At 35.5% G+C, this 27,008-nt stretch overlaps 1 protein-coding gene across 10 annotated transcripts in view; it reads right to left on the bottom strand.

Moving 5' to 3' along the window:
- Positions 1–27,008, bottom strand: part of LOC121369111 (leucine-rich repeat and calponin homology domain-containing protein 2-like) — a 139,321-nt gene that overhangs the window by 48,588 nt on the left and 63,725 nt on the right. For 7 of the 10 annotated variants that reach the window (XM_041493991.1, XM_041494024.1, XM_041494009.1 and 4 more), the window contains exons 3-11: positions 25,169–25,298; positions 21,357–21,462; positions 19,268–19,404; positions 14,820–14,950; positions 11,559–11,682; positions 7,731–8,003; positions 5,070–5,315; positions 3,258–3,400; positions 1,691–1,753 (exon numbers count right to left, since the gene is read on the bottom strand). In XM_041493991.1, coding sequence (XP_041349925.1) covers positions 1,691–1,753; positions 3,258–3,400; positions 5,070–5,315; positions 7,731–8,003; positions 11,559–11,682; positions 14,820–14,950; positions 19,268–19,404; positions 21,357–21,462; positions 25,169–25,298 — 1,353 coding nt within the window. The remainder of the gene's footprint in view (positions 1–1,690; positions 1,754–3,257; positions 3,401–5,069; positions 5,316–7,730; positions 8,004–11,558; positions 11,683–14,819; positions 14,951–19,267; positions 19,405–21,356; positions 21,463–25,168; positions 25,299–27,008) is intronic. The other 3 variants (XM_041494042.1, XM_041494000.1, XM_041494033.1) reach the window with 2 other exon arrangements.

The following is a 27,008-nucleotide window of genomic DNA, read 5'->3' on the forward strand; positions in this document are numbered from 1 at the left end:
GGTGGATGGGAGGATGGATGGATAGATGAATGGATGGATGAATGGATGGATGGATGGATGGATGGATGAATGAATGAATGAATGAATGAATGAATGAATGAATGAATGAATGAATGAATGAATGAATGAATGAATGAATGAATGAATGAATGAATGGATTAATGGATAGATGGATTAATGAATGAATGGATTCATGAAAGAATGGATTAATTAATTAACCGATGCATCCTAGCACAAACAAAAACCAAAGTAAATCCATCAATCTAATTGTGAAAACATTCTGCTGTTGCTAACTAAACTATAAACTCAATACGTATATACTATTATTATGCCCAACACCATAAAAGCTGAAAAACTATAACTGAATGTAGTAACCACAAAAGAGCCACAAATACTGTATATTAGGCCACCTGTACAATAACCACAAATCTGACTTTAAAATCCAGTAAAAAGCACAAGTAACACATTGTATATGTTATTAAGACTACTAGCCACACATAAAAGCTAAGCCATGTACTGGATGTTATATAAAGCCACTGCATGTATATAGTTTACTAATACCGCGACACAAAGCTGGAGGGTAAAAAGCTTAATAGCAAAATCCACAGAAAAGTCAATTTCAATATCATTAATATTTTTTTATATCTTTACGTTTTTTATCTATATGTATCAAAAATGCCCCAAACCTTACAACAAAAAGCATTTAAAGTGGTTTTTAAAAATAATAATATTAAAAATATATGAAAGATACATATATCTGTCGGTATCACATATCGACTGATTAATTAGTACTGGTTTTTAAAACATCCTAATTTGTTTATAAAATACCCAATGAGACCACTAAAAATTAATAGAGAATTGAGCAATCATTTTGTATTAAACAACTATCTTCACTGATAATTACAGAAATCTGGGTTGTGGTTTAGCTATGCGCTCATCTCATGACCTACAATAAGACGACGGTCCATAACTAAGTGTAATCACCATTTTAACAGTGTTGTTAAGATGTGCTATTATAACCAGTGTTCGAAATAAACACTTGTCCGTTTGTCCCGACAAGTGAAAATCTGCTCGGACAAACAAATTGTATTGTACCTCTATGGATGTCCAGTGGACAAGTAAAAATGTTCAGTGCAGTTTTATTTTGAACAATCAAAAACATCATCCTTGCACTTGAATAAAAAAAACCCACTTATTTAGACAAGTGAACATATTGGCAGACAAGTAGATTTCTAAATGCATTTGTCCGGTGGACTAGAGAAAATTGCTGCTCATTTCTATCGCTTGTATAACCTATTCCTCACCTTCTCTTCTAGTGTTGCGACCACCACCCAAATTCTTTAAAACTCCTCTATGCTAGGTTGGTACAAATACATAAACAATTAAGGGCCCAGTTTGTTTTGAAGCTATCTTAGCGCCAAGATCACTTCGTAAATCAGGGCCCTGATGATTGAAAAGGGATGGGAGAAGATGTGGTAAAAAATCTTTAACAACTGCACACAACCAACAATTTTTTTGTTTATAAAAGTGGGGTAAAAAGTGGGGTAAAAATATATCACAACTAAAACGGATGATAATGAAAATTGACAAACCGTGGTAGTATAAAATGTTAATTATATTAAGCAGTAGGCAATAAGAACCCTCCACCTAACAAAAGGCTATGCGACGTATATGTGGTGTGTATATATACCTCTTCTTGCTAGTATCTACGGTAACGGTGTGTCGGCGAGGGTTCAACCGAGTGGCAGGCTTCCTTGTTAATGGAAAGTGTATATACAAGCTTATTCTCTAGGCTAGAGAGGCATGCGTTTGTGCAGTGACAAGACAAAGTGTCTTTAATATGCATATTGGAAATATTAGATTTATTACTTAAATGCATGTAATGCAAAATGTCTTTTATATGCATAAAATAAATACTATGCTAATATTTCATAATCTTTAATGAGAGAGAGAGAGAGAGAGAGAGAGAGAGAGAGAGAGAGAGAGAGAGAGAGAGAGAGAGAGAGAGAGAGAGAGAGAGAGAGAGAGAGAGAGAGGAGAGGGAGAGAAACAAAGAGAGACACAGAGACAGAAAGAGAGCAAGAGAGAGAGAGAGAGAGAGAGAGAGAGAGAGAGAGAGAGAGAGAGAGAGAGAGAGAGAGACAGAGAGAGAGAGACAGACAGAGACATACATGTATGTGTAGAAATTAAATTACTACACCTAACACTTCTAAAAAAAGTTTTTTGCAAATATTAAATGATATACTTTACTGTACTAGAAAAGCAAAAGGTATGTCATCTGAATATAATAATATTTGAAATGTTATGCAAGTAGTAAAGAAAGAATTTCTTTTATAGAGATAATATTAAATGACTAGCTATATTCTATTCTACTAATAAAATTTTAAAATGACTAAATCTTATCATGGCCGTTATTTACCAAGGTTTATATTACACTACTATTCTCTAAGCAGCCAATGTGTAGAATGAACAGTAGTGCTATACAAATCAAGATTAGCGAAGATAACAAACTGTGTTGCATATCAACAACTAGGCTACAGTCAAACCAGCCATCAGTGGCCCATAGTGTAACAATTATTTCTTTATGATAGTGCAAATTTAAATTATCTCCCTTGCAGATACAAACACATGTATTTGACCTCGCTCTGCATAAAGGTCATCTGTTATAAAGATCTGTTATAAAGGGCATCTGTAATTCAAGCCATTTTAAGGTCACATTTTGTAAGTCCTTTGGATGGTCTTTAGATGAACATGGATGAAACCTAGTTTTACGTTTTACACAAAAACAAATCTCAGCTATATGATTTTTATATAAATACATGACCACTGGAGTTTTATATACAATACATAATATTGCAAAGATACACCAAAACTTAACAATAATAATAATTAAAAAAATGAAATATGAGCTGTAACACTGAAGAAAGAAAACAAAAAACTTGGAACAAAATAATTACAACAAATTTTAAATATAAAATAATAAATGTTAAAATAGGAATTCCTAATTAATATGGATTATTTTTAACTCTTTTTTTTTAAATACAAAATTTTATGTAACATTTGAAACATTAACCACTGATATCAGTTTATTCATACACATAAGCTTTTTATTATCTTTATCAATGATTACAACTTTTTAATTAACAATTTTAGTATTAACAAGACAAAAAGTTATGTTAACACAAACTTAAAATTGTAACATTTTTAATTACAATTTTTAGCTGGAAACAACAAAACAATTAAATAATAATACATACTTATTATCTTGTTTTGCGCGTCTTCCAGCATCAGCTTTCTTAGATTCCTCCCTCTGCCGCTGTTCTTCTTTTAATCTTTGCTCTTCCCTCAATCGAGCTTCCTCCCTCTGATGGGCATCTTCCTCTTGCAGCCGAATTTCTTCCTATAAGTAACAATAGTGTTATAAAGTTAAAGTTTGTTTTGTTTAACAACACCACTAGATCATATTGATTAATTAATCATCGACTGTTGGCCGTGGCTATCATTAACTGTGTAAAGTGTCATATCACAGCCTTTGATATAGCAGTCATTAAAACCTGCCGCCTCAACTTCTCATGCTGTCTGGCTGCATCCTGCCGTCAACTTGTATACATTAAAACTAATTACATGCCACCTCAACTCCTCCTGCTGTCTGGCCATCAACTTGTATACATTAAAAGTAATTACCTGCCACCTCAACTCCTCCTGCTGTCTGGCCGTCAACTTGTATACATTAAAAGTAATTACCTGCCACCTCAACTCCTCCTGCTGTCTGGCCATCAATTTGTATACATTAAAAGTAATTACCTGCCACCTCAACTCCTCCTGCTGTCTGGCCGTCAACTTGTATACATTAAAAGTAATTACCTGCCACCTCAACTCCTCCTGCTGTCTGGCCTTCAACTTGTATACATTAAAAGTAATTACCTGCCACCTCAACTCCTCTTGCTGTCTGGCCATCAACTTGTATACATTAAAAGTAATTACCTGCCACCTCAACTCCTCCTGCTGTCTGGCCTCCTCCTGCCATCAACTTGTATACATTAAAAGTAATTACCTGCCACCTCAACTCCTCTTGCTGTCTGGCCTCCTCCTGCCATCAACTTGTATACATTAAAAGTAATTACCTGCCGCCTCAACTCCTCCTGCTGTCTGGCCGTCAACTTGTATACATTAAAAGTAATTACCTGCCACCTCAACTCCTCCTGCTGTCTGGCCATCAACTTGTATACATTAAAAGTAATTACATGCCACCTCAACTCCTCCTGCCATCAACTTGTATACATTAAAAGTAATTACCTGCCACCTCAACTCCTCTTGCTGTCTGGCCTCCTCCTGCCATCAACTTGTATACATTAAAAGTAATTACCTGCCGCCTCAACTCCTCCTGCTGTCTGGCCTCCTCCTGCCATCAACTTGTATATATTAAAACTAATTACCTGCCGCCTCAACTCCTCCTGCTGTCTGGCCTCCTCCTGTCATCAACTTGTATACATTAAAAGTAATTACCTGCCGCCTCAACTCCTGCTGTCTGGCCTCCTCCTGCCATCAACTTGTATACATTAAAAGTAATTACCTGCCACCTCAACTCCTCTTGCTGTCTGGCCTCCTTCTGCCATCAACTTGTATACATTGAAAGTAATTACCTGCCACCTCAACTCCTCCTGCTGTCTGGCCTCCTCCTGTCATCAACGTGTATACATTAAAAGTAATTACCTGCCTCCTCAACTCCTCTTGCTGTCTGGCCTCCTCCTGCCATCAACTTGTATATATTAGACCTAATTACCTGCCACCTAAACTCCTCTTGCTGTCTGGCCTCCTCCTGCCATCAACTTGTATACATTATAAGTAATTACCTGCCACCTGAACTCCTCTTGCTGTCTGGCCTCCTCCTGCCATCAACTTGTATACATTATAAGTAATTACCTGCCTCCTCAACTCCTCTTGCTGTCTGGCCTCCTCCTGCCATCAATTTATACATTATAAGTAATACCTGCCATAAACTCCTCTTGCTGTCTGGCCTCCTCCTGAAAACTAATTACCATCAATTTGTATACATTAAAACTAATTACCTGCCGCCTCAACTCCTCCTGCTGTCTGGCCTCCTCCTGCCGCTTGGCCTCCTCCATCATCTTGGCCTCCTCCATCTGCCGCTGCTGGTCATCGCGCTGCCGCTCCATGACAGCTTGCTGCTCCTCCTGCAGTCTGACGGCCGTGCGTCGCCGCTCCTCTCGCTCATCGTCCTCCTGTTGTTGGAGACGCAGCTGTTCGGCCATCTTCTTACGGCGCTCGTACTCCAACTTCTGGCGCTGCAGCTCCTGGCAAAGCAAATATTCACTTGTGAGGATTAAACTGTCCATCTAGGTATCTATGCCCCGTTCCACGAAGTAATCTTAGCCCTAAGATCAACTTAAATGCATAGGGTAGCTATGCGCCTAAGGTAATCTTTGGGCTAAAATCACTTCGTGGAACAGGGCCCTGGGGCCTATTTCACAGAACACTGTAAGTTTACATCTGCGACTAGCAGTTATATCAGGAATACATTTACATGTGTATTTGGCATCTATTTTACGCAGTAAATTACATCAGTACGGAAGATGGAGCATTTTAAAGACAAAAGAAAATGACATATGTGTACTCTAACTATATTTGTTGCACTATAATAGTAATAAAACTTGTGGTTTAGTCGTAGATTTACATTTACGTGCAAATTCATCCAGTTATCTCATTTTATATTTAAAGTAATCCATATATTTATCTAATTGTATTCTGTAGTCCTTCCCACGGGGAATGCCTTATTTATACTATGGAATTTACTGACAAGTTATTTATTTGTGTTGCTACACGCTACAACTAAATGGACAATTTAAACCTGAATGAAATAATTACAACTACACATGAATGAAATTTTTTTATTTTAAGTGATACAAAATTAGATAAGTAAGTAGACAATTTAAACCTAAAGTCAAATAAAATTAGATAACTATAGTCTGTCTTATCCTCCTATAAAAATGTGGGGGTTTTTGTAAATAATTTCGGTTTGGTTTGACGTAAGAAGAAACGTAAAAGTGTTTTGGATATACAAAAAAAGGAGACAATTTTTGTGTGCAATTAAAAAAAAAAAATCTGTTTAGAAATAAATAAAACTGTAATACATACCAAAGTAAGAAAACGACACTTACAGCGTTATGGTCACCATTTTGGTTTATGGACTGGTGTAGTCTTGATATGAGATAACTTTATTTGATTAATAACTATTTCATTGTAGGTTAGTATTTGTTTCATTTATATATTGTGTACACAAAAATAAATAGGGTTTGTTTGTTTTTGGGGTGGGGTTTTTTTTTTGGGGGGGGGGGGGGGGGATGTTGAGGAGGTGTTCATATTTGTTCAGCATTTAAAAGTAACAGAAAATGTTTAATCCTAAATTGCATTTAATTTGGTATGCAGTTTTAGGTTAGCTATTTTGGATTTAAAGACGGCCAAACATGCTCATTTCATATTTTCTCATATCTCAGTATAAACAATTACAGAAACTAGATATTTGATGCTAAACATACATTTCAAGAGCTAAATAATCAAAACATTTAATTTAATTTGTAATATTCAGGGTTATTTTTTTTAAATAAAGATTTGAGTGAAGCAAAAACATGGAAAGGAATGATATGGTAGCATCCTACTAATAAAACACTAGTATTCTACATTTAAAATAAATAAATCAATAACTAGTGTGCTAGGACAAAAACACTGAAAGCAAACTAATAATATCTAAATACAAATATACAAATAAGCAAAGTGTGTGTAAAAAGCAAAGAAGGAAACTTTGTTAAGTACGGACTAGATTTTAATACTAGAAAAACAATACATTTATAAACAAATAACCACTCAACGATCAAAGTTAATCAACTTCACAAGTAACAAAATGCATGTTTCTTTTCTTTTTAGGTGACTATTAAAAAGTGGACACTACGGTTAAAGGATCTGTCCCGAATTGGCTGCCAGTGTAACATATTTCCCACTTAAATGTTCTTTTTAACAACTAAAATTAGGTATTGAATACATTTTCTTGTTTAGAATATCGTTGTCTGGATATACAAGGGGTTATGCGTCGTTCTAATGTTTGTAGTAGCCCAAATTGTATTCTATCTCCAAATAATGTATAAAAATATTATATACAGTAGAATCTCATTGTGTCGAACTCGGAAGGGTTAATACACCGCAATGCTCGAGCCAAAAACAAAGTCCCAAGTTACATTTACACGATGTTGACTGAATGGTTGGGTCAAACACTTTCTTGAGCACCGACTGGGTTCGAGACAATGGGATTGAGCTTTATTAGGATGTAAAATGAAATTTGAGCTGCTAAAAACATTAGGAAGTTAAACCGTGGATATTCAAACATTAATATTCTAAACAGTATACCGTACTTAATATTTAATTTTAGTCGTTAGTCAGGAACCAGACTTCGCTATTTAATGGGAGCTATAACTCTCACTCCCCATCACTTCCTTATGACTTGTTCTAGGAGTAATTTTTATCTCCCTTTACGGCTTTAGCATGTGAATTTATATTCATATTAATATGGTAATAACTTAAATGTCTCCTCATGATCCAAGTTCGGGGAGAAATTACTCACTTCTATAAAAAAAAAATTCACAGAGAGGTCTGCAGAAAAGTCGTAAACAAATCAAAATGGGCAAACAATATATTCTTGTAAACTGATTCCAACTAACCCTCGTAAACTGATCCTCGAGTGACGAACTTGAAACGTGGGCCACAGGGGTAGGTGGGGTGATGGGTGGGGATTCCTCGAGTGGGGAGAGTGGATGGTGGGGAGGTGGAGGTAGGGGCAAGTCTGACATGTCCTGGTTTTCTAACGGCAGTTTATGGTAGGGGTCTGGTGCAAACCGGCGATGCAGCCCGAGGTCTCGTCCGTGTCTCTGCTCTCGGACCACTTCAGCCGCCTTAATGGCCAGAGGGTTAGCCTCCTCGAACTCCGACGCTCCCTGTCAGTGGGGGTGGAAAAAACGGACACACCACAATTAACTCAAATAAAACAAAAACTATTATCTTTGACTGTTTTTTTCCTTGTTTGTATCTTCCTCCCAACATCACAGCAGCACTTCACTTTATAGATGTTTAATAACTGGCTGTTTGAAATGTATATATATGTATATATTTATATTTTAATGTTTTTTTAACAGGTTTTTGTTTCTGGTTGCTTTTTTTAAGTGGGATGGGGGTTTTTTCCCTTTTTTTTTTATAGAAAGCCTTAATTCTATTAAATATGTTAAGTGGAATTTTGACATCCCTTTATTTATGTACTTTGAATATACAAAGCAAAATTCTATTAAATTTGTTAAGTGGAATTTTCGGGTCCCTTTTATCTATGAACTTTGATTAAAGAAAGTCTTAGTTCTATTAAACATGTTAAAGTGGAATGTTCAGGTGTTAATAAACAAAACAAAAAAGGTACAATTCCTGCAAGAAATATTTACACATTGGAGTACCCAACAAACATTTACACATTTGGGGGTTTTTCTATCTTTTTTTCAAATTACTGTGTATGATTGACAAAATTTAACTGGAGTGTCAACAAAGTATTGTGTTCAAAAGCTGTAGAAATATGCTTAAAAGTCGTTCACATTTCTTTTGATTTACACTGTATGCAATACAAGTTCTCAACAGAGATTAATATTTTTGACGATTAATAGGATTTATATTTATCTGTTTTTAACAAAATGCATAAAAAACCCATGCAAAGAAGAGCTATAAGACATTAAAATTCATTAACACCCCAATTAAGTATTTTATTCTAAGATTGGTGAATTTCCCACAAGCCAATTTGAATGTAAATATTCATGTGTTAACAAATTTATTTTTTTAAATATGTATTTATGACTGATTTAGTAAATAAAAAAAAATATATATACATGTATATATTTTTGTACCAAAGTAAAAAGAAAAACAAACATTCAAATCTTTTGACAGATAAGAATATTCTTTGAATCTGAGAGGAATTTAATTGCTATTTTAGCAAAATGCATAAAAACATGCAACAAGGGGCCAAAAGACAGATCACAAAACTAGATAAATTCTTACAGGAACAAGCAAGTGCTCGGTGCTGTTGGGTGGGAGATAACAAAGAACTAAAATGTCAATACATATAAATATGTAATTATATTGTAATTGCAAAAACAGCATGCTAATAAACTGAAGAAATTAAAAATGTAAAACTGGCATACAATAAACTTATAAATGATAAAAAAAAAAAGAGACATTTTTTCAAAGAAAGATCCTTGTTACCAATTCTCACATACTGGTAATAGTTATTTTATTGAAAATGTTCCTTCCTTTTTATTTTTAATGCTGGCCAACTAAATGTTTTGGGGGTTTTAATTAGGAATTGACCACTTTTTTAGGTTCATGCAATTATTAACAAAAAACCACAATGTGCACATTATATGATAATGTAAAAAAGTAAGCACCGTTCGACCAATAGATTGTCGTCAAGGATATAGACATAAAGAAAATTAAATTATTTAATTTTAATTGTGGTTTTTGAAACACTGCAATCTTTCTTTGAAATTCTTAGCCAAATTAGCCAAAATTATTACACAACTAAGTCTATATGCTTAGATACACATTTATAATAAAAACAAAATAAAACACAATGAGACAAGTGTTACAATTTACCAGTTTTACTTACTGGTTTAAACAACATATCTACATACCAGTAACATCATGCAAAATGAAAATAATATTTAGCATACCAATTATACTACCATAATAAAGCCCAACAAAACCAAACCAGAAAGTGGGGTCACCTGCAATCCCTCACCTCAATTTAATGATTCCAGAACAATGCTTTTGAAAAAAAACCTATTGGTATATTTCCTATCCCAACCAGTGTTCTGTACCTGGTCTATAAAATGACATGGTGTGTTATCCTGTCTATCCTGTCCTGGACAGAGGAGCCAGTCGAGGACAGCTCTTGTGCCCAAGACAGGCATGCGCTACAACAGCTTGCTCTGAATGTGCATGTTAACTTCTTCCAGTTCCAGTTTCTTGTCTGTGGGAAAGTGCATAAAATTTGTTTGTTGCTAATGAGAGTTCTGTCTTATCACTGACAAAGTCAAACTAAAATCTAAAGTAGGATTTAAACATTTCGTTATTAATCATCGACTATCGGATGTCAAACATTTGGTCATTCTGACACAGTCTTCAAGGGAAACCCACAACATGTTTCTGTTAGCAGCAAGGCATCTTTTATATGCACTTTTCCACAGACAGGACAGCATATACAATGGACTTTGATATATCAGTCGTGCAGCACTGGTTGGGACGGATGGGTGTATTAATAGCTGCTGATTGAATATCATCCATATGGGTGTATTAATTATAAAGTACCCTGACCTTAATTGATCAGAAAGAGCAGCACAAGGTTTCTTCTCTAATTCTTTATACCAAAAGTAAGAATTACTACATGTTTGAAACCTAATAGCTGTCGATTAAATAATATCCAGGTTTTTCATTTTAACAAAATTATTTCTCAGACTCAGGCTTACAAAGTGTTTCAACAAGAAAGATAACTCTGTAAGTCTTTGTGCAAAAACAATAACGAACAGACAGCTGCACACAAATACTGAACTAAAGAAACACCGACCGAAATGAAAGTCATGCACACTACTGCCAAATGTAACCTATTACATATATCCCTTTTACCGCAAACATGCACAAGTTATATTACAGCTCATCAGAGAAGGTTTTTTAAAGGAACGGGGACAGAAGGATAATAAGTTGGGTGGGAAGGAACAGAGAGGATCTATTAACAGAAAATTAAGGCTGGAATAAAAGGAAGGAATGTTTTATTTAATGACTCACTCACCACATGTTAATTATGGTTAATTGGCATCTGACATATGGTTAAAGACCACACAGATAATGAGAGAGGAAACCCACTGCTACCACACAATGGACTACTCCTTTCAATTGGTAGCAAGGGATATGTTCTATGCAGCTTCTCAGACAGGACAGCATATACCACAGCATTTGATATACGAGACGTGGGACACCGGTTGGACACACAATAGATGCTGATTAAACTCTGTTTCTAAGGGTGGTAAGATCTTTCGCATGTGTCATTTTAGTAAACCTTTACACAAAAGTTCTGAGGCATGAAAAGTCAACATGGGTGAGTAGGTTTTGGGATGGTACTGTTTTGAGTCATGAAAGGTGAGTGGGTGGGTGGGGGTGCTGGAAAGTGTCGGTACAATAAAAATAATAACTAAAAACTCAGTCTTCAGAAAGAAATGAAGGAGAAGAGGGTGGGTACAGATTTTCAAAAGACTGGAAATGTTCAGACTTGGTTTAAACAAAAAATAAAATAATTTTTTTTTTTTTTTTTAAATACTTTCCATCATAATAAGATTCAACCATTTTTTCTTCTGCTATAGAACCCAAGATTCTACAAATAACATTGACAAGCAATATTTTTCTAAAGGCAATATTTTTCTGTAAGCCATATTATTGTCCCGTTTACCTGATTGTATCCAACTTACCTCAGACCAGCCACATTTCTCTATGCTGTCCGTCGTGCTGTATCCAGAGTCACTGCTCAACACTGTGTGCCGTTTCCATCGAGACTCCGGTGACTCAAGCATATTGCGCAGCTCATCCGACGTTCTGAAGTGAGAAGAGAACACAAAACATGTCAAATATTACAACTGTGAAGAGTACTCCTGAAGCAATACATGTCAAATATTACAACTGTGAAGAGTACTCCTGAAGCAACACATGTCAAACATTACAACTGTGAAGAGTACTCCTGAAGCAACACATGTCAAACATTACAACTGTGAAGAGTACTCCTGAAGCAACACATGTCAAATATTACAACTGTGAAGAGTACTCCTGAAGCAATACATGTCAAACATTACAACTGTGAAGAGTACTCCTGAAGCAACACATGTCAAATATTACAACTGTGAAGAGTACTCCTGAAGCAATACATGTCAAATATTACAACTGTGAAGAGTACTCCTGAAGCAACATATGTCAAATATTACAACTGTGAAGAGTACTTCTGAAGCAATACATGTCAAATATTACAACTGTGAAGAGTACTTCTGAAGCAACACATGTCAAATATTACAACTGTGAAGAGTACTCCTGAAGCAACACATGTCAAATATTACAACTGTGAAGAGTACTCCTGAAGCAACACATGTCAAATATTACAACTGTGAAGAGTACTTCTGAAGCAATACATGTCAAATATTACAACTGTGAAGAGTACTCCTGAAGCAATACATGTCAAATATTACAACTGTGAAGAGTACTCCTGAAGCAACACATGTCAAACATTACAACTGTGAAGAGTACTCCTGAAGCAATACATGTCAAATATTACAACTGTGAAGAGTACTCCTGAAGCAATACATGTCAAACATTACAACTGTGAAGAGTACTCCTGAAGCAACACATGTCAAACATTACAACTGTGAAGAGTACTCCTGAAGCAACACATGTTACAACTGTGAAGAGTACTCCTGAAGCAATACATGTCAAATATTACAACTGTGAAGAGTACTCCTGAAGCAACACATGTCAAATATTACAACTGTGAAGAGTACTCCTGAAGCAATACATGTCAAATATTACAACTGTGAAGAGTACTCATGAAGCAATACATGTTCCCTAATGGGCCCAATACATTTTCACATCTCCTAACTTCAAGGGATCTTTTATAGACACTTTGTGATAATCAGGAGAGCACATACCACAGCCTTTGATATACCAGTTGTGAGGTATTGGTATGGATGAGGGGGAGAGTTGGAGAATAAATCCCAAATTCAGAATCCACTTGAAAGAGATTAATCCCATGAAACCTCAGGCGACCACTCTACTACTGAGCTACATCCCACTTTACTGATGTTAATAAATAATGATTATTATTATGTAACATTTAGTGAAATATCTTAAAATATCAGTGAAATAAAAGTGATAATAACACATTTTAGAGTGAAAATTTCACTATTTCACTCTAAAATGTGTTATCGTCACTGTAGAAAGTGTTATCTTCACTGTAAGAAAGACGGAACTATTTTGCTGCTGGCATTTTAAAAATAAAGGTAAATTGCCAAAAATTATATAATAAATAGAAAATTTCATGAAGTTTGCAATCATATCACATATCTCGTGAGATACGATTGCAAACTTCACTCAATGAGATATAAATCATATTTGACAAAAAACATGAAATATGCTCTATTTACCTTGACATGGAAATTGTATTATTGCTATGACATGAAACTGTATTATTACTATGACATGGAAATTGTATTATTATTATGACATGAAAATTGTATTATTATTATGACATGGAAATTGTATTATTACTATGACATGGAAATTGTATTATTATTATGACATGGAAATTGTATTATTACTATGACATGGAAATTGTATTATTATTATGACATGGAAATTGTATTATTACTATGACATGGAAATTGTATTATTACTATGACATGGAAATTGTATTATTACTATGACATGGAAATTGTATTATTACTATGACATGGAAATTGTATTATTACTATGACATGGAAATTGTATTATTACTATGACATGGAAATTGTATTTAAGGAGTGTCTGTTATTTCACCCGCAATCTATCTGATGAAAATAAAAGAAATAACAGATAATCTTTATAATTAAATTTGAAACATACTTATTAATAATAACACTAAAAGTTTGTATTTTTTTATTTTGAATTAGTTTTTGGTTCTTAAGCAATAACACTCCAAAAAAACAAATACCAATATAAAGTGAAATCATCAGATGTCATTCTCTGGCGTTATTTTTACGTTCATTGAGAAATTAACAAACTAACATTGCTACAGCTGGAACAATGGAAAGACGTTAAAATAAAATGAATGCAACAGAAATTTAATTATTTTCTACTGGATGTGGTAAATGGATTCATGTAACCGTCATGTATGGGAAAAGTAATGCAACAGAATTTCTAGACTTTCATTAAGCCTACCGCAGATGACAACTATTAGCTGAGAAAAACTGTTACTTTAGACTTTATGCTCAGCTGATAGTTCGTAACAATTTCACCGCACACAATGAGCCAAGTTCTGCGCTAGCTTGCATATGACTGTCGCCACTCCGACCCAATTTTCGTGTTTCTATTGGTCTGTTGGAAAATTAAGCTCAGCTGACGGCTCACATAGCTCGCACATGTTGCGATTTTTGCCACATGCAGGGACTCTAGAATGTGTTTAAAATCCACTAGCCATGGGATCAGTGATTTAAAAAGTTTACTAGTCACGATTAAAAATTCACTAGCCCTACTTTACTTTTAAGTTAAAACTATTTTACTAAATAATAGTAATAATCAGATATGTCACCTAAAGAGAGAGATAGAGCTTATAAACACTAACATTGGGGGTTGGGGTGGGGTCAGGATATTTATATTTACAAAATAGACTTAACTGCAACATTTGACACACAAAAAATCACAAGCTGCCAGGCATGGCAATAGTATTTATTTACTAGCCCAACATTGAATATCATTAGCCATAGGAGTGGGGCTACCATAATCTAGTAGCCCTGCACACGTGGCCAAAAATATCAAACAAGATCAACATTTTCTTAACGACCATGAAAGACAATAAACTCAGCAAAACTGCACGCATACGAGAGCTATGAGCTCAGCACGATGTCTCAAGTAACGTTTTGCTCAGCTGACAGCTCTCATGTGCGGTAGGCTTTAACAAAAAAAGAAACAGAAATCTGACATTAATCACTTACTGCTGGGGAGGTAGTGATTTTCTGACTAGACGTTTCATGTCCGTGTCATTGAGAATACCACGTTTACGGTCTTCTCTAATCGCTTCGCTCTGTAAAAATTTCATGATGTGTTGGCGACCTCTGGTACATATCTGAAAAATAAAATCGAATGAATGAATGAATGAATGAATGAATGTTTAACGACACCCCAGCACACAAATACACATCAGTTTTTGGGTGTCAAACAAAGATCAGGCCTGGTGCTTATAAAGCTTTTAGAGTCCAGACTCGAGACTCTGATAGAGTCTGAGACAGTAATGTCATGACAACGCCATACAAATTGTGTGCGTGTGACGTCATTAGAGATGGAGTCTGGACTCGAGACTCTAATAGAGTCTGAGACAGTAATGTCATGACAACTCCATACACATTGTATGCGTGTGACGTCATTAGACTCGAGACTCTAATAGAGTCTGAGACAGTAACGTCATGACAACTCCATACAAATTGTGTGCGTGTGACGTCATTAGAGATGGAGTCTGGACTCGAGACTCTAATAGAGTCTGAGACAGTAATGTCACGACAACGCCATACACATTGTGTGTGTGTGACGTCATTAGAGATGGAGTCTGGACTCGAGACTCTAATAGAGTCTGAGACAGTAATGTCACGACAACGCCATACAAATTGTGTGTGTGTGACGTCATTAGAGATGGAGTCTAGACTCTAAAAGCTTTATAAGCACGGGCCCTGGGAGGGCTAGCTCTGGGTGATCAGAAACTTTCAACAAATTATCTCAAAATTACAAAATCTATAGCTATTTTCCAGCAAAATATCAATTATCACAAAAAAAGGTTTTTTTCGCCAAATTAAAATAAAATTTGCCAACTGTTCCTGAAATTCGCAATTGGCAAATTTGGTGAGTGGCAGAGCTAGCCCTGATGGTAAGTATACAAATGAAACATAAAACTTGAGTCAACTTCAAAAACATTCATAGACACTGCTAGTTCTAATTTATATTTTTAAATTGGGGGTTAGGGGTGGGGGAGGATGAGATAGAATTCCAATGGTGTACAAATCGATCACCATTCCACCAAGATCAAATATAGGCCATCATTCAGTAACAGGGGATATGATGTTGAAATTTTATGTAACTGACTGTTTGGTTACGTTAATGATATCTGCACAACTTTATTAATTATCTCAAACTTGTATTCAAATTACTTATCGTCTGAAGTTTGCAACTAATAATTTCAGAAAGTGTAAGGGATTCACCACATTACCAACTGGCAGTTTGTGTCAATCTGAAGTTGTATAATCAACACATAACCAGAATTACTGATCACATCAAATAGCATGCCCTGCAAAAGGCATTAGCAAATATGAAGAAATTTGTTTTTAATTAATCAGAACTTTGTTTTTGAAAAACCCAGGAGTGCTAAAAATTGCACTCCTCAAAATGCTTACGAGGGGAGTGGAAATGACACTCCTCAAAATGCAGAGGAGGGAAAAATCGTACCCCTCAAAATAATCAGAATTAGAGGCAAGAGACCGAGAGAAATTGCACCCATGAACATTATTAAGTGTGAGGAGTAATGCTTTCTAAATTAAATATCTTAAGAGTTAATGTTTTGTGTTTTCAAAATAAATATCCTAATTTAACTAATATGATAGTTGTTCTCAAAGATGAAGGAATGGGCCATTGCAGTCTTTCACAAGAAAAAGAAACAGCATGAACACAACATTTATCGATTTCTTATGTATTATATGCATATTATGTTGCATTAAAATTCTGAATCATGATAATCTGTTGACTATTTATGAATAAAGAATTTAAACTGATTTGTTTGTGTTTATTCTGTTTTATTTAAAACAAGTACAATATTTTTAATCTTCATCGTAAAATGATATGATTTCTCCATGGACACAAACCTGTGATATGAATGTGAATTGACATTGTAACAACTATGGTATTGCTATTAAGAATTCTAACTGTAAAATATCTAATAAAACACTCACAAAAAATAATGTCAGTAGGCCTATTTGTAAATCATTTAAACTAAAAAGAAATTAAAAGTGTAACAACCACATGGCACAGGGTTATCACATTTATCATGATATCACAATATATGTCATGTACCTTCAAATTCTCTACTTAAAAATGATAATAATAATAATGTCATAACCGAGATAATGTCAACATCTATTGCTTTCTACACAAATATATCTTACTACAATTTTTATAAATATATATTTTTACAAAAAGGATTAACTTTAATTATCGGTGTACTGTAATTAACACGTCATTTATTATACTACTAACTCGAATCATAGCAACCCATAAAAACTAAAACAAAAACAAAAAACCCCAAAAAAAACCCAACATAACCACCCTAATGTAAATTTAATTTAAAAATATACATGCTTTACACTCGGTAAATTCGAATTACTGACTTGAAAAAAAAAATCGGTGTATGTTTGTTTGTTTGTTTGTCAACCGATCACATGTACTAGAAATCTGACTCTACCAAGGGCAATGTCCTTTGCTTTAAATCACGTGGCAATATCGTGAAACAGAAAGTAGAAATGTCTACGAGTACATCGCTATATTATTAACGAAAACAAAACCTGCTTTACTAAATTACTTTTTTGTTTGTGTACGCATTTACTGTGATATCAACATTTATAAACATTATACATTATACAGTAAACATTATATATATATTGGACAACGCGCCTATTATTTTTCCTGTACGTGATCAAAACGACGACAGTATAAATACATTTCACGATCATTACGTGCATTGTACGAAATTAAACAAACAAAACCGACGAGATCTTAATAATAAGTGAACTCCTAGCTGATTGGCTCAGTGTAAAGATAACCAACCAATCGTGTTTCAATATGTAAAAAGTATTCTAGGAAGTTCATTGTGAACAGAATGGAAAGATTTGTGGCGTTGTGGATTGGATTCAATAAACAATTAAAATGGCGGAGTTAAAAAACAAACAACACAAGCGTGATTTGTTCAATTTAGGGGCGCATTATTTCGCGCCCGTCAGATTGAGTTGACGGGGGTTCACGGGTGTGATAGTGCTCGCGCCCGTCAAAACTATTTTAATCAGAGTAATTCCACAGGTGCACAAAGCGGTCAACTTTCCTAATAAAAAAACAAGAATTCTGCGGAATTAAGTCCTGCCTACCATAAATGTTTTCGTAACACTGTGATGAAAATCCACAGGTGCAACTATAAACCAAGTTTCACTGATCTAGGACTTACAGTTTGTGAGAAACTGATCTTGACGTAAAAAACTTTAAAAAAAATTTAACGCAAAAGTTGACTGTTGCAAAAGTAATATCTATACACATGTAGCTTGTCTTTTTACTTCATAAAGGCAAGGAAAAAAAAAAGATTATTCTATAGTCATTATCAGAAAATATCATTAAAACATAATATTTACAGCAGTCACTTACATCATTTTCATAGATTTTTCAAAATGATCAGTTTTTAATAGTGTTAAATCTGTATTATTGGCTTCTAAAGTGAGAACAGAAAATAATTAGAGGAATAAATACAAGATTACTCGCACTCTTTTTTTCCCAAGGTTTTTTCTAATTGCTATTTGTAATCAATAGAATTCCACAGATCGGCACAAATGATCGACATTCTTGGAATAAAAAATGCAGTCCACAGTTCAACAGCTATTAAAGTAACTGAAAGATGGGACGTTTTCTCCAAGGAATAATGATTAAATTAAATGCAGGAATGAAAATTATCTTGAACAAAAAAATTGTGGAAAACTGACAGGGTATTGAAAAGAAGAAGTTTACTAAAAACATTTCATCAAAGAACAGACAGGATCACTTTTTAGGTAGCACAATAATATGGAATTCTGTAAAAAAAAAAAAAAACTTAAAAAAAAAAAAAAAAAAAAAAAAATTATGATTACAATTATTTAAGTAACCCATTGTTTTGAAGTTACTTGTCATTTAACTACTAAATGATAACAACTATGCATCCAGTATGCTGCCAGTTATATAACAGCCAGAGGTGATGCTCTGGCACAAGGGTGGATAACTCAAAATATTCATGGTCAACCTAGGCTAATTTTAGTATGGAAGTTAACAAGGGAGAATACTTCATAAACACAGCAGGCCTGTAGTCCTGTTGATACATATGTTTGGAAATTGTATTGCAATACAGATTAAAGTAAATGGTGTTGTACGACCCTAATGTTAAATGTGACCCACATTCCTTAAGGTTTGACATGAGCAATTGCTCCCGTTCGCGTAAAACTATTTCCAAGTGGGCAAAAAACTGCTCATCACACGCCGATATCGTTAATATATTTACTAAAAATGACTGTGAATTCTTACACCGGGAGCAATTGTTCTCCTACATAATTTCAGGAGAGCAGTTTCTTGTTCACCATCGATTTTCAAACCATAACCACTGGACTCTACTCACGTGTGCAGGAGGTATGGAAAGTGGGTTGTTCTCCAAAATTATTTCTTGCAATGTGTCAATTTTTCGAAAGACTGTTGGTATTTTTTCTATTCTGTTGTTAGCGAAGTCCAACTTCCTGAGGTTTAATTTACTAATTTCTGTTGAGGAAAAAAACAAAAAATTAAGTAATGGTATTAATGATGGATGGATGGATGGATGGATGGATGGATGGATGGATGGACAGATGGATGAATGGGTTGGATGGATGGAATGGGTGGGTAGGTAGGTGGGTGGATTAGAAGGATGGATTGGAAGGATGGACAGATGGATGGATCGATGAATGGATAGGTGGATTGGAAGGATGAATTGGAAGGATGGATGATTTGGATAGACGGATGGTTGGGTGGATGGTTGGTTTGATGGATGGACGGTTCGATGGATGGGTGGATGGATGGATGGATGGATGGATGGATGGATGGATGGATGGATGGATGGATGGATGGATGGTTGGTTGGTTGGTTGGTTGGTTGGTTGGTTGGTTGGTTGGTTGGTTGGTTGGTTTGTTGGTTGGATGGATGGATGGATGGATGGATGGACAGCCAGATGGATGGATGGATGGACAGCCAGATGGATGGATGGATGTTTCATGATATGCCAGCACAAAAAACACATTGGCTATTGGGTTCCAAACAAAGTAGTATCAATTAATGGTATCATAATCTGTAACATTTAATATGTGTATCAAACATAAAACAAATGTACATTTTCTTGTAAAACACCAGTTCTTGCAGTTTCACAAATGTCTTATTACAGGAAACTGTATCATATTTTGTCCGACTACAGCACTTTTTTTGTGTGTGTGATTGTAACACTTAGTCTAAATATTTACAAATAAAGTGTAAAATAAATCACTGTTGCGTGTGGTGCTGTTGGCAGTAATTATTATATAGTGGCAAGAAAATGTCATTAATGAAACCTACATCTATATCTCAACTGTGACATTTGTCATCAGTGCCATTGTTAACTTCCGAGTGCTGTATCTGGTACCATTATTAAATGTAGCTTCAAAACCCAAGAGTAATATAATTCGATATAAAACTTATTTTTGTGCCTACATCCAATTAAGGTTCAAGCACGCTGTCCTGGGCACACACACCTCAGCTATCTGGGCTGTCTGTCCAGTACAGTGGGTTAGTTGTTAGTTGGTTAGTGGTTAGTGAGAGAGAAGAGGTGTAGTGGCCATACACCTACCCACTGAGCCCTTAAAAACTTGCTCTGGGTTGAAGCCGGTACCGGGCTGCAGACCCTGTACGTACCTGCCTGTAGTCGATGGCGTAACAAAATGATCCTCTACCCCCTGCCGGGACTGCCTTACATCTCAGTTTACAAGCACCTAAATGTGAGCTCAACGGCTGAAATCCCTTTGAGCGTAAGGCCTTTGTGATCTTCCAATACAAGCAACATTACCGTCCTACCAGAATTCCTTTGCTACCCTCAAGGGCAGGATACAGCCCAGTGGTAAAGTGCCCGTCTGATTTGTGGTCGGTCTAGGATCGATCCCCGTCAGTGTGCCTATTGAGATATTTCTCATTCCAGACAGTGCATCTTGACTGGTATATCAAAGGTTGTGGTATGTGCTATCCTGTCTGTGGGATGGTGCATATAAAAGATCCCTTGCTACTAATAGAAAAAGTGTAGCGGGTTTCCTCTCTAAGACTATATGTCAAAATTGACAAATATTTCACATCCAATAGATGATGATTAACAAATCAATGTGTTCCAGTGGTGTCATTAAACAAAACAAACATTTTTGCTTCGCCCATATGTTCCCCCTACACCCATTCCCACAAATAAACCTTAAGCAGGGGTGGGAATCGGTGAACTGTAAAAAAAAGAAGAGGAAATCTAGGGGGGTCCCGGAAATTCTTGAAATCCTAGGTTAAAATCTGTGCCATCCAACACATTTTGGAAGAAAGGACAATTAAAATGCAAGGAAACGCAATGTTTCATGAGAGGAAAACAGCTGATCCAAGGAGAATTCCCACCCCTGCTTAAGAGAAGTAACAGACACATACAGTTGCTGGACAATGCATTGGTGTATGATACGAACCTATTGGTAGCTCCACTAAAAGATTCCTCCTGATGTTCAGACATTTCAGAGAGGCTAAATCACCGATCTGTACAGGCAGGTGGGAAATCTCATTGCAGCTCACGTCCTGGAAGAGAACATTTCATTCGTTAAAGTGACAGACCCTAGTTTTTAAACACTACAACATATTCAAAGTGACACACCCTAGTTTTTAAACACTACGACATATTTAAAGTTACAGACCCTAGTTTCTAAATGCTACGACATATTTAAAGTGACACACCCTAGTTTTTAAACACTACGACATATTTAAAGTGACACACTAGTTTTTCAAACACTTTGACATATTTAAAGTGACAGACCCTAGTTTTTAAACACTACGACATATTTAAAGTTACAGACCCTAGTTTTCAAACGCTACGACATATTTAAAGTTACAGACCCTAGTTTTCAAACGCTACGACATATTTAAAGTGACAGACCCTAGTTTTTAAACACTACGACATATTTAAAGTGACAGACCCTAGTTTTTAAACACCACGACCTATTTAAAGTGACAGACCCTAGTTTTCAAACACTACGGCATATTTAAAGTGACAGACCCTAGTTTTTAAACACTACGACATATTTAAAGTGACAGACTCGCGTTTTCAAACACTACGACATATTTAAAGTGACAGACACTAGTTTTCAAACACTACGACATATTTAAAGTGACAGATCCTAGTTTTCAAACACTACAACATATTTAAAGTGACAGACCCTAGTTTTCAAACACTACGACATATTTAAAGTGACAGACCCTAGTGTTTAAACACTACGACATATTTAAAGTGACAGACCCTAGTTTTTAAACACTAAGACATATTTAAAGTAACAGACCCTAGTTTTTAAACACTTCGACATATTTAAAGTGACAGACCCGCGTTTTCAAACACTAAGACATATTTAAAGTGACAGACCCGCGTTTTCAAACACTACGACGTATTTAAAGTGACAGACACTAGTTTTTAAACACTACGACATATTTAAAGTGACAGACCCTAGTTTTTAAACACTACGACATATTTAAAGTGACAGACCCTAGTTTTTAAACTCTACGACATATTTAAAGTGACAGACCCGAGTTTTTAAACACTTCGACATATTTAAAGTGACAGACCCTAGTTTTTAAACACTTCGACATATTTAAAGTGACAGACCCGCGTTTTCAAACACTACGACATATTTAAAGTGACAGACCCTAGTTTTTAAACACTACGACATATTTAAAGTGACAGACTCTAGTTTTTAAATACTACGACATATTCAAAGTGACAGACTCTAGTTTTTAAACACTACGACATATTCAAAGTGACAGACCCTAGTTTTTAAACACTACGACATATTTAAAGTTAAAGACCCTAGTTTTTAAACACTACGACATATTTAAAGTGACAGACCCGCGTTTTCAAACACTACGACATATTTAAAGTGACAGACCCTAGTGTTTAAACACTACGACAGATTTAAAGTGACACTCTAGTTTTTCAAATACTACGACATATTCAAAGTGACAGACTCTAGTTTTTAAACACTACGACATATTCAAAGTGACAGACCCTAGTTTTTAAACACTACGACATATTTAAAATTACAGACCCTAGTTTTTAAACACTACGACATATTTAAAGTGACAGACCCTAGTTTTTAAACACTTCGACATATTTAAAGTGACAGACTCCAGTTTTTAAACACTACTACATATTTCAAGTGACAGACCCTAGTTTTTAAACACTTCCACATATTTAAAGTGACAGACCCGCGTTTTCAAACACTACGACATATTTAAAGTGACAGACCCGCGTTTTTAAACACTACAACATATTTAAAGTGACAGACCCTAGTTTTTAAACACTACGACATATTTAAAGTGACAGACCCTAGTTTTTAAACACTACGACATATTTAAAGTGACAGACCCTAGTTTTTAAACACTTCGACATATTTAAAGTGACAGACCCGCGTTTTTAAACTCTTCGACATATTTAAAGTGACAGACTCTAGTTTTTAAACACTACGACATATTCAAAGTGACAGACCCTAGTTTTTAAACACTACGACATATTTAAAGTTACAGACCCTAGTTTTTAAACACTACGACATATTTAAAGTGACAGACCCTAGTTTTTAAACACTACGACATATTTAAAGTGACAGACCCGCGTTTTCAAATACTACGACATATTCAAAGTGACAGACTCTAGTTTTTAAACACTACGACATATTCAAAGTGACAGACCCTAGTTTTTAAACACTACGACATATTTAAAGTTACAGACCCTAGTTTTCAAACACTACGACATATTTAAAGTGACAGACCCTAGTTTTTAAACACTATGACAGACCCTAGTTTTCAAACACTACGACATATTTAAAGTGACAGACCCTAGTTTCCAAACACTTCGACATATTTAAAGGGACAGATCCTAGTTTTTAAACACGACATATTTAAGTGACAGACCCTAGTTTTTAAACACTACGACATATTTAAAGTGACAGACCCTAGTTTTCAAACACTACGACATATTTAAAGTGACAGACTCTAGTTTTTAAACACTACGACATATTTAAAGTGACAGACCCTAGTTTTTAAACATTACGACATATTTAAAGTGACAGACCCTAGTTTTCAAACACTACGACATATTTAAAGTGGCAGACCCTAGTTTTTAAACACTATGACATATTTTTCAAATTAGAAATACTCACATGGTCACTCGCCAGACAGGTTTTTATGTTTACGGTCAAATTAATGTGATATGTACAGAACACAATGGTACCAGTCTAATTGTGCTTGCCAAAATGTTTGACATCCAATAGCGGATGATTAATAAATCAATGTGCACTAATGGTGTGTCGTTAAACAAAGCAAAACTGTTTCTTACAAGACAGCATTGTAATTTGTAGGACTCAAATTATATGAAGCAGAATTAATTTATTTTGTATGAGCTTCATACATAGAATGTCAAGGGCTTCTAGATTATGGTACCGGCCTCGGTGGTGTCGTGGTTAGGTCATCGGTCTACAGGCTGGTAGGTACTGGGTTTGGATCCCAGTCGAGGCATGGGATTTTTAATCCAGATACCAACTCCAAACCCTGAATGAGTGCTCCACAAGGCTCAATGGGTAGGTGTAAACCACTTGCACCGACCAGTGATCCATAACTGGTTCAACAAAGGCCATGGTTTGTGCTATCCTGCCTGTGGGAAGAGCAAATAAAAGATCCCTTGCTGCCTGTCGTAAAAGAGTAGCCTATGTGGCAACAGCGGGTTTCCTCTAAAAAAACCAGTCAGAATGACCATATGTTTGATGTCCAATAGCCGATGATAAGATAAAAAATCAATGTGTTCTAGTGGTGTCGTTAAATAAAACAAATTTTACCTTTTACTTTCTAGATTATGGTAGCCCCACTCCCATGGCTAGTGATATTCAATACTGGGCTAGTAAATAACTACTATTGCCATGCGCAACGGCTAGTGGGAAAAAAAAGTCAAATGTTGCATTTAAGTTTATTTTTTAAATATGAATATCCTGCCCACACCCCACCCCCAATGTTAGTGTTTTTAAGCTATATCTCTCTCTTTAGGTGACATATCCAATGTTTAGCATTATTTAGTAAAATTGCATTAACTTAAGTAAAGTAGGGCTAGTTATTTTTTAATCATGGCTAGTAAATGTTTAAAATCACTGATCCCATGGATAGTTGACTTTATAAAAATTCTAGAAGCCCTGATATGTCCATATTGCATATTTAGAGATGGGCACAAAAGTGATTAAACCCTGTAACCTACCAGGTCCATGAGCTTCTCGAGTTTGCCGATTTCCTCCGGCAGTGACACGAGTTTGTTATTGCTCGCGATCAGCACCTCCAACATCTGCAGGTGACACATGTAGGGTGGCAGCACCGTCAGCTGGTTTCGACTGAAAAACAACAACATACGTTTCAAAGAGTTTAAGGAAAATAAAACAACAACATACGTCTCAAAGTGTTTAAGGAAAATAAAACAACATTCAGGCACTAAAATATGCTATTAAGCATGGTAACTGACAACCCTTGTACACCTTACCACAAAATACGCTATTAAGCATGGTAACTGACAACCCTTGTACACCTTACCACAAAATACGCTATTAAGCATGGTAACTGACAACCCTTGTACACCTTACCACAAAATACGCTATTAAGCATGGTAACTGACAACCCTTGTACACCTTACCACAAAATACGCTATTAAGCATGGTAACTGACAACCCTTGTACACCGTACCACAAAATACGCTATTAAGCATGGTAACTGACAACCCTTGTACACCGTACCACAAAAAACGCTATTAAGCATGGTAACTGACAACCCTTGTACACCGTACCACAAAATACGCTATTAAGCATGGTAACTGACAACCCTTGTACACCTTACCACAAAATACGCTATTAAGCATGGTAACTGACAACCCTTGTACACCTTACCACAAAATACGCTATTAACCTTCTGACTACTGCAGGCGAGATATCTCGCCCGACGTCACGTCAGTCGATATACTGTACACTGTATACAGTGCATTCCCCAATTCATATTTCCCGCCGTTTTGCACACGACACTCACCGGAAACGGAAATATAATTAAAGAAAAAAGATTTTTTTTCAAAATGGTGGTTTTTGTTTTGATTTTTTCAACTGAAAATGCCTTGAAATTTTGAGTTCAAAAAGTGGTTTTCGGCAAGTATTTTCGCTTGACAACAATGGCGGCACGTCGCGGTCATTTTCAGGGATCGATAGCTGATTGTAACAGCTAATTTGATAATAAATTTGATCGTTTTACCAACAATGAAAATTACCAAATATTGCAATATGAATCGTAGTTCGGGTTTTAAAAAAAATTCTGGTCAGAAAACCACTGTTATCGGGAATAATGGACATAAATACTGGACAGCTGGCCACAAATGCCCGTAAGTAAACGCAACTTTTTCGATTTTTTGCCTAATTTTAATCACCATTAGCCGATCTAAAATAATAAAAATTACAAAAAAAGACACGAAAATAATACTTACCGATTCATATATGAACTTTATTTCATGTATTTATGAAACATTTAAGTGAATATATGTGAGTAAAAATTATAAACTTGTACCCACTCAACGTGGTTTTTGTTAAAAATTAATCCAGTAGTCTAAAGGTTAAGCATGGTAACCGACAACCCTTGTACACCGTACCACAAAATACGCTATTAAGCATGGTAACCGACAACCCTTGTACACCGTACCACAAAATATGCTATTAAGCATGGTAACTGACAACCCTTGTACACCGTACCACAAAATATGCTATTAAGCATGGTAACTGACAACCCTTGTACACCGTACCACAAAATATGCTATTAAGCATGGTAACTGACAACCCTTGTACACCGTACCACAAAATATGCTATTAAGCATGGTAACTGACAACCCTTGTACACCGTACCACAAAATATGCTATTAAGCATGGTAACTGACAACCCTTGTACACCGTACCACAAAATATGCTATTAAGCATGGTAACTGACAACCCTTGTACACCGTACCACAAAATATGCTATTAAGCATGGTAACTGACAACCCTTGTACACCGTACCACAAAATATGCTATTAAGCA

The sequence above is a fragment of the Gigantopelta aegis genome, chromosome 1 (genome assembly GCF_016097555.1).
Source record: "Gigantopelta aegis isolate Gae_Host chromosome 1, Gae_host_genome, whole genome shotgun sequence".
Taxonomy (NCBI): Eukaryota; Metazoa; Mollusca; class Gastropoda; order Neomphalida; family Peltospiridae; genus Gigantopelta; species Gigantopelta aegis.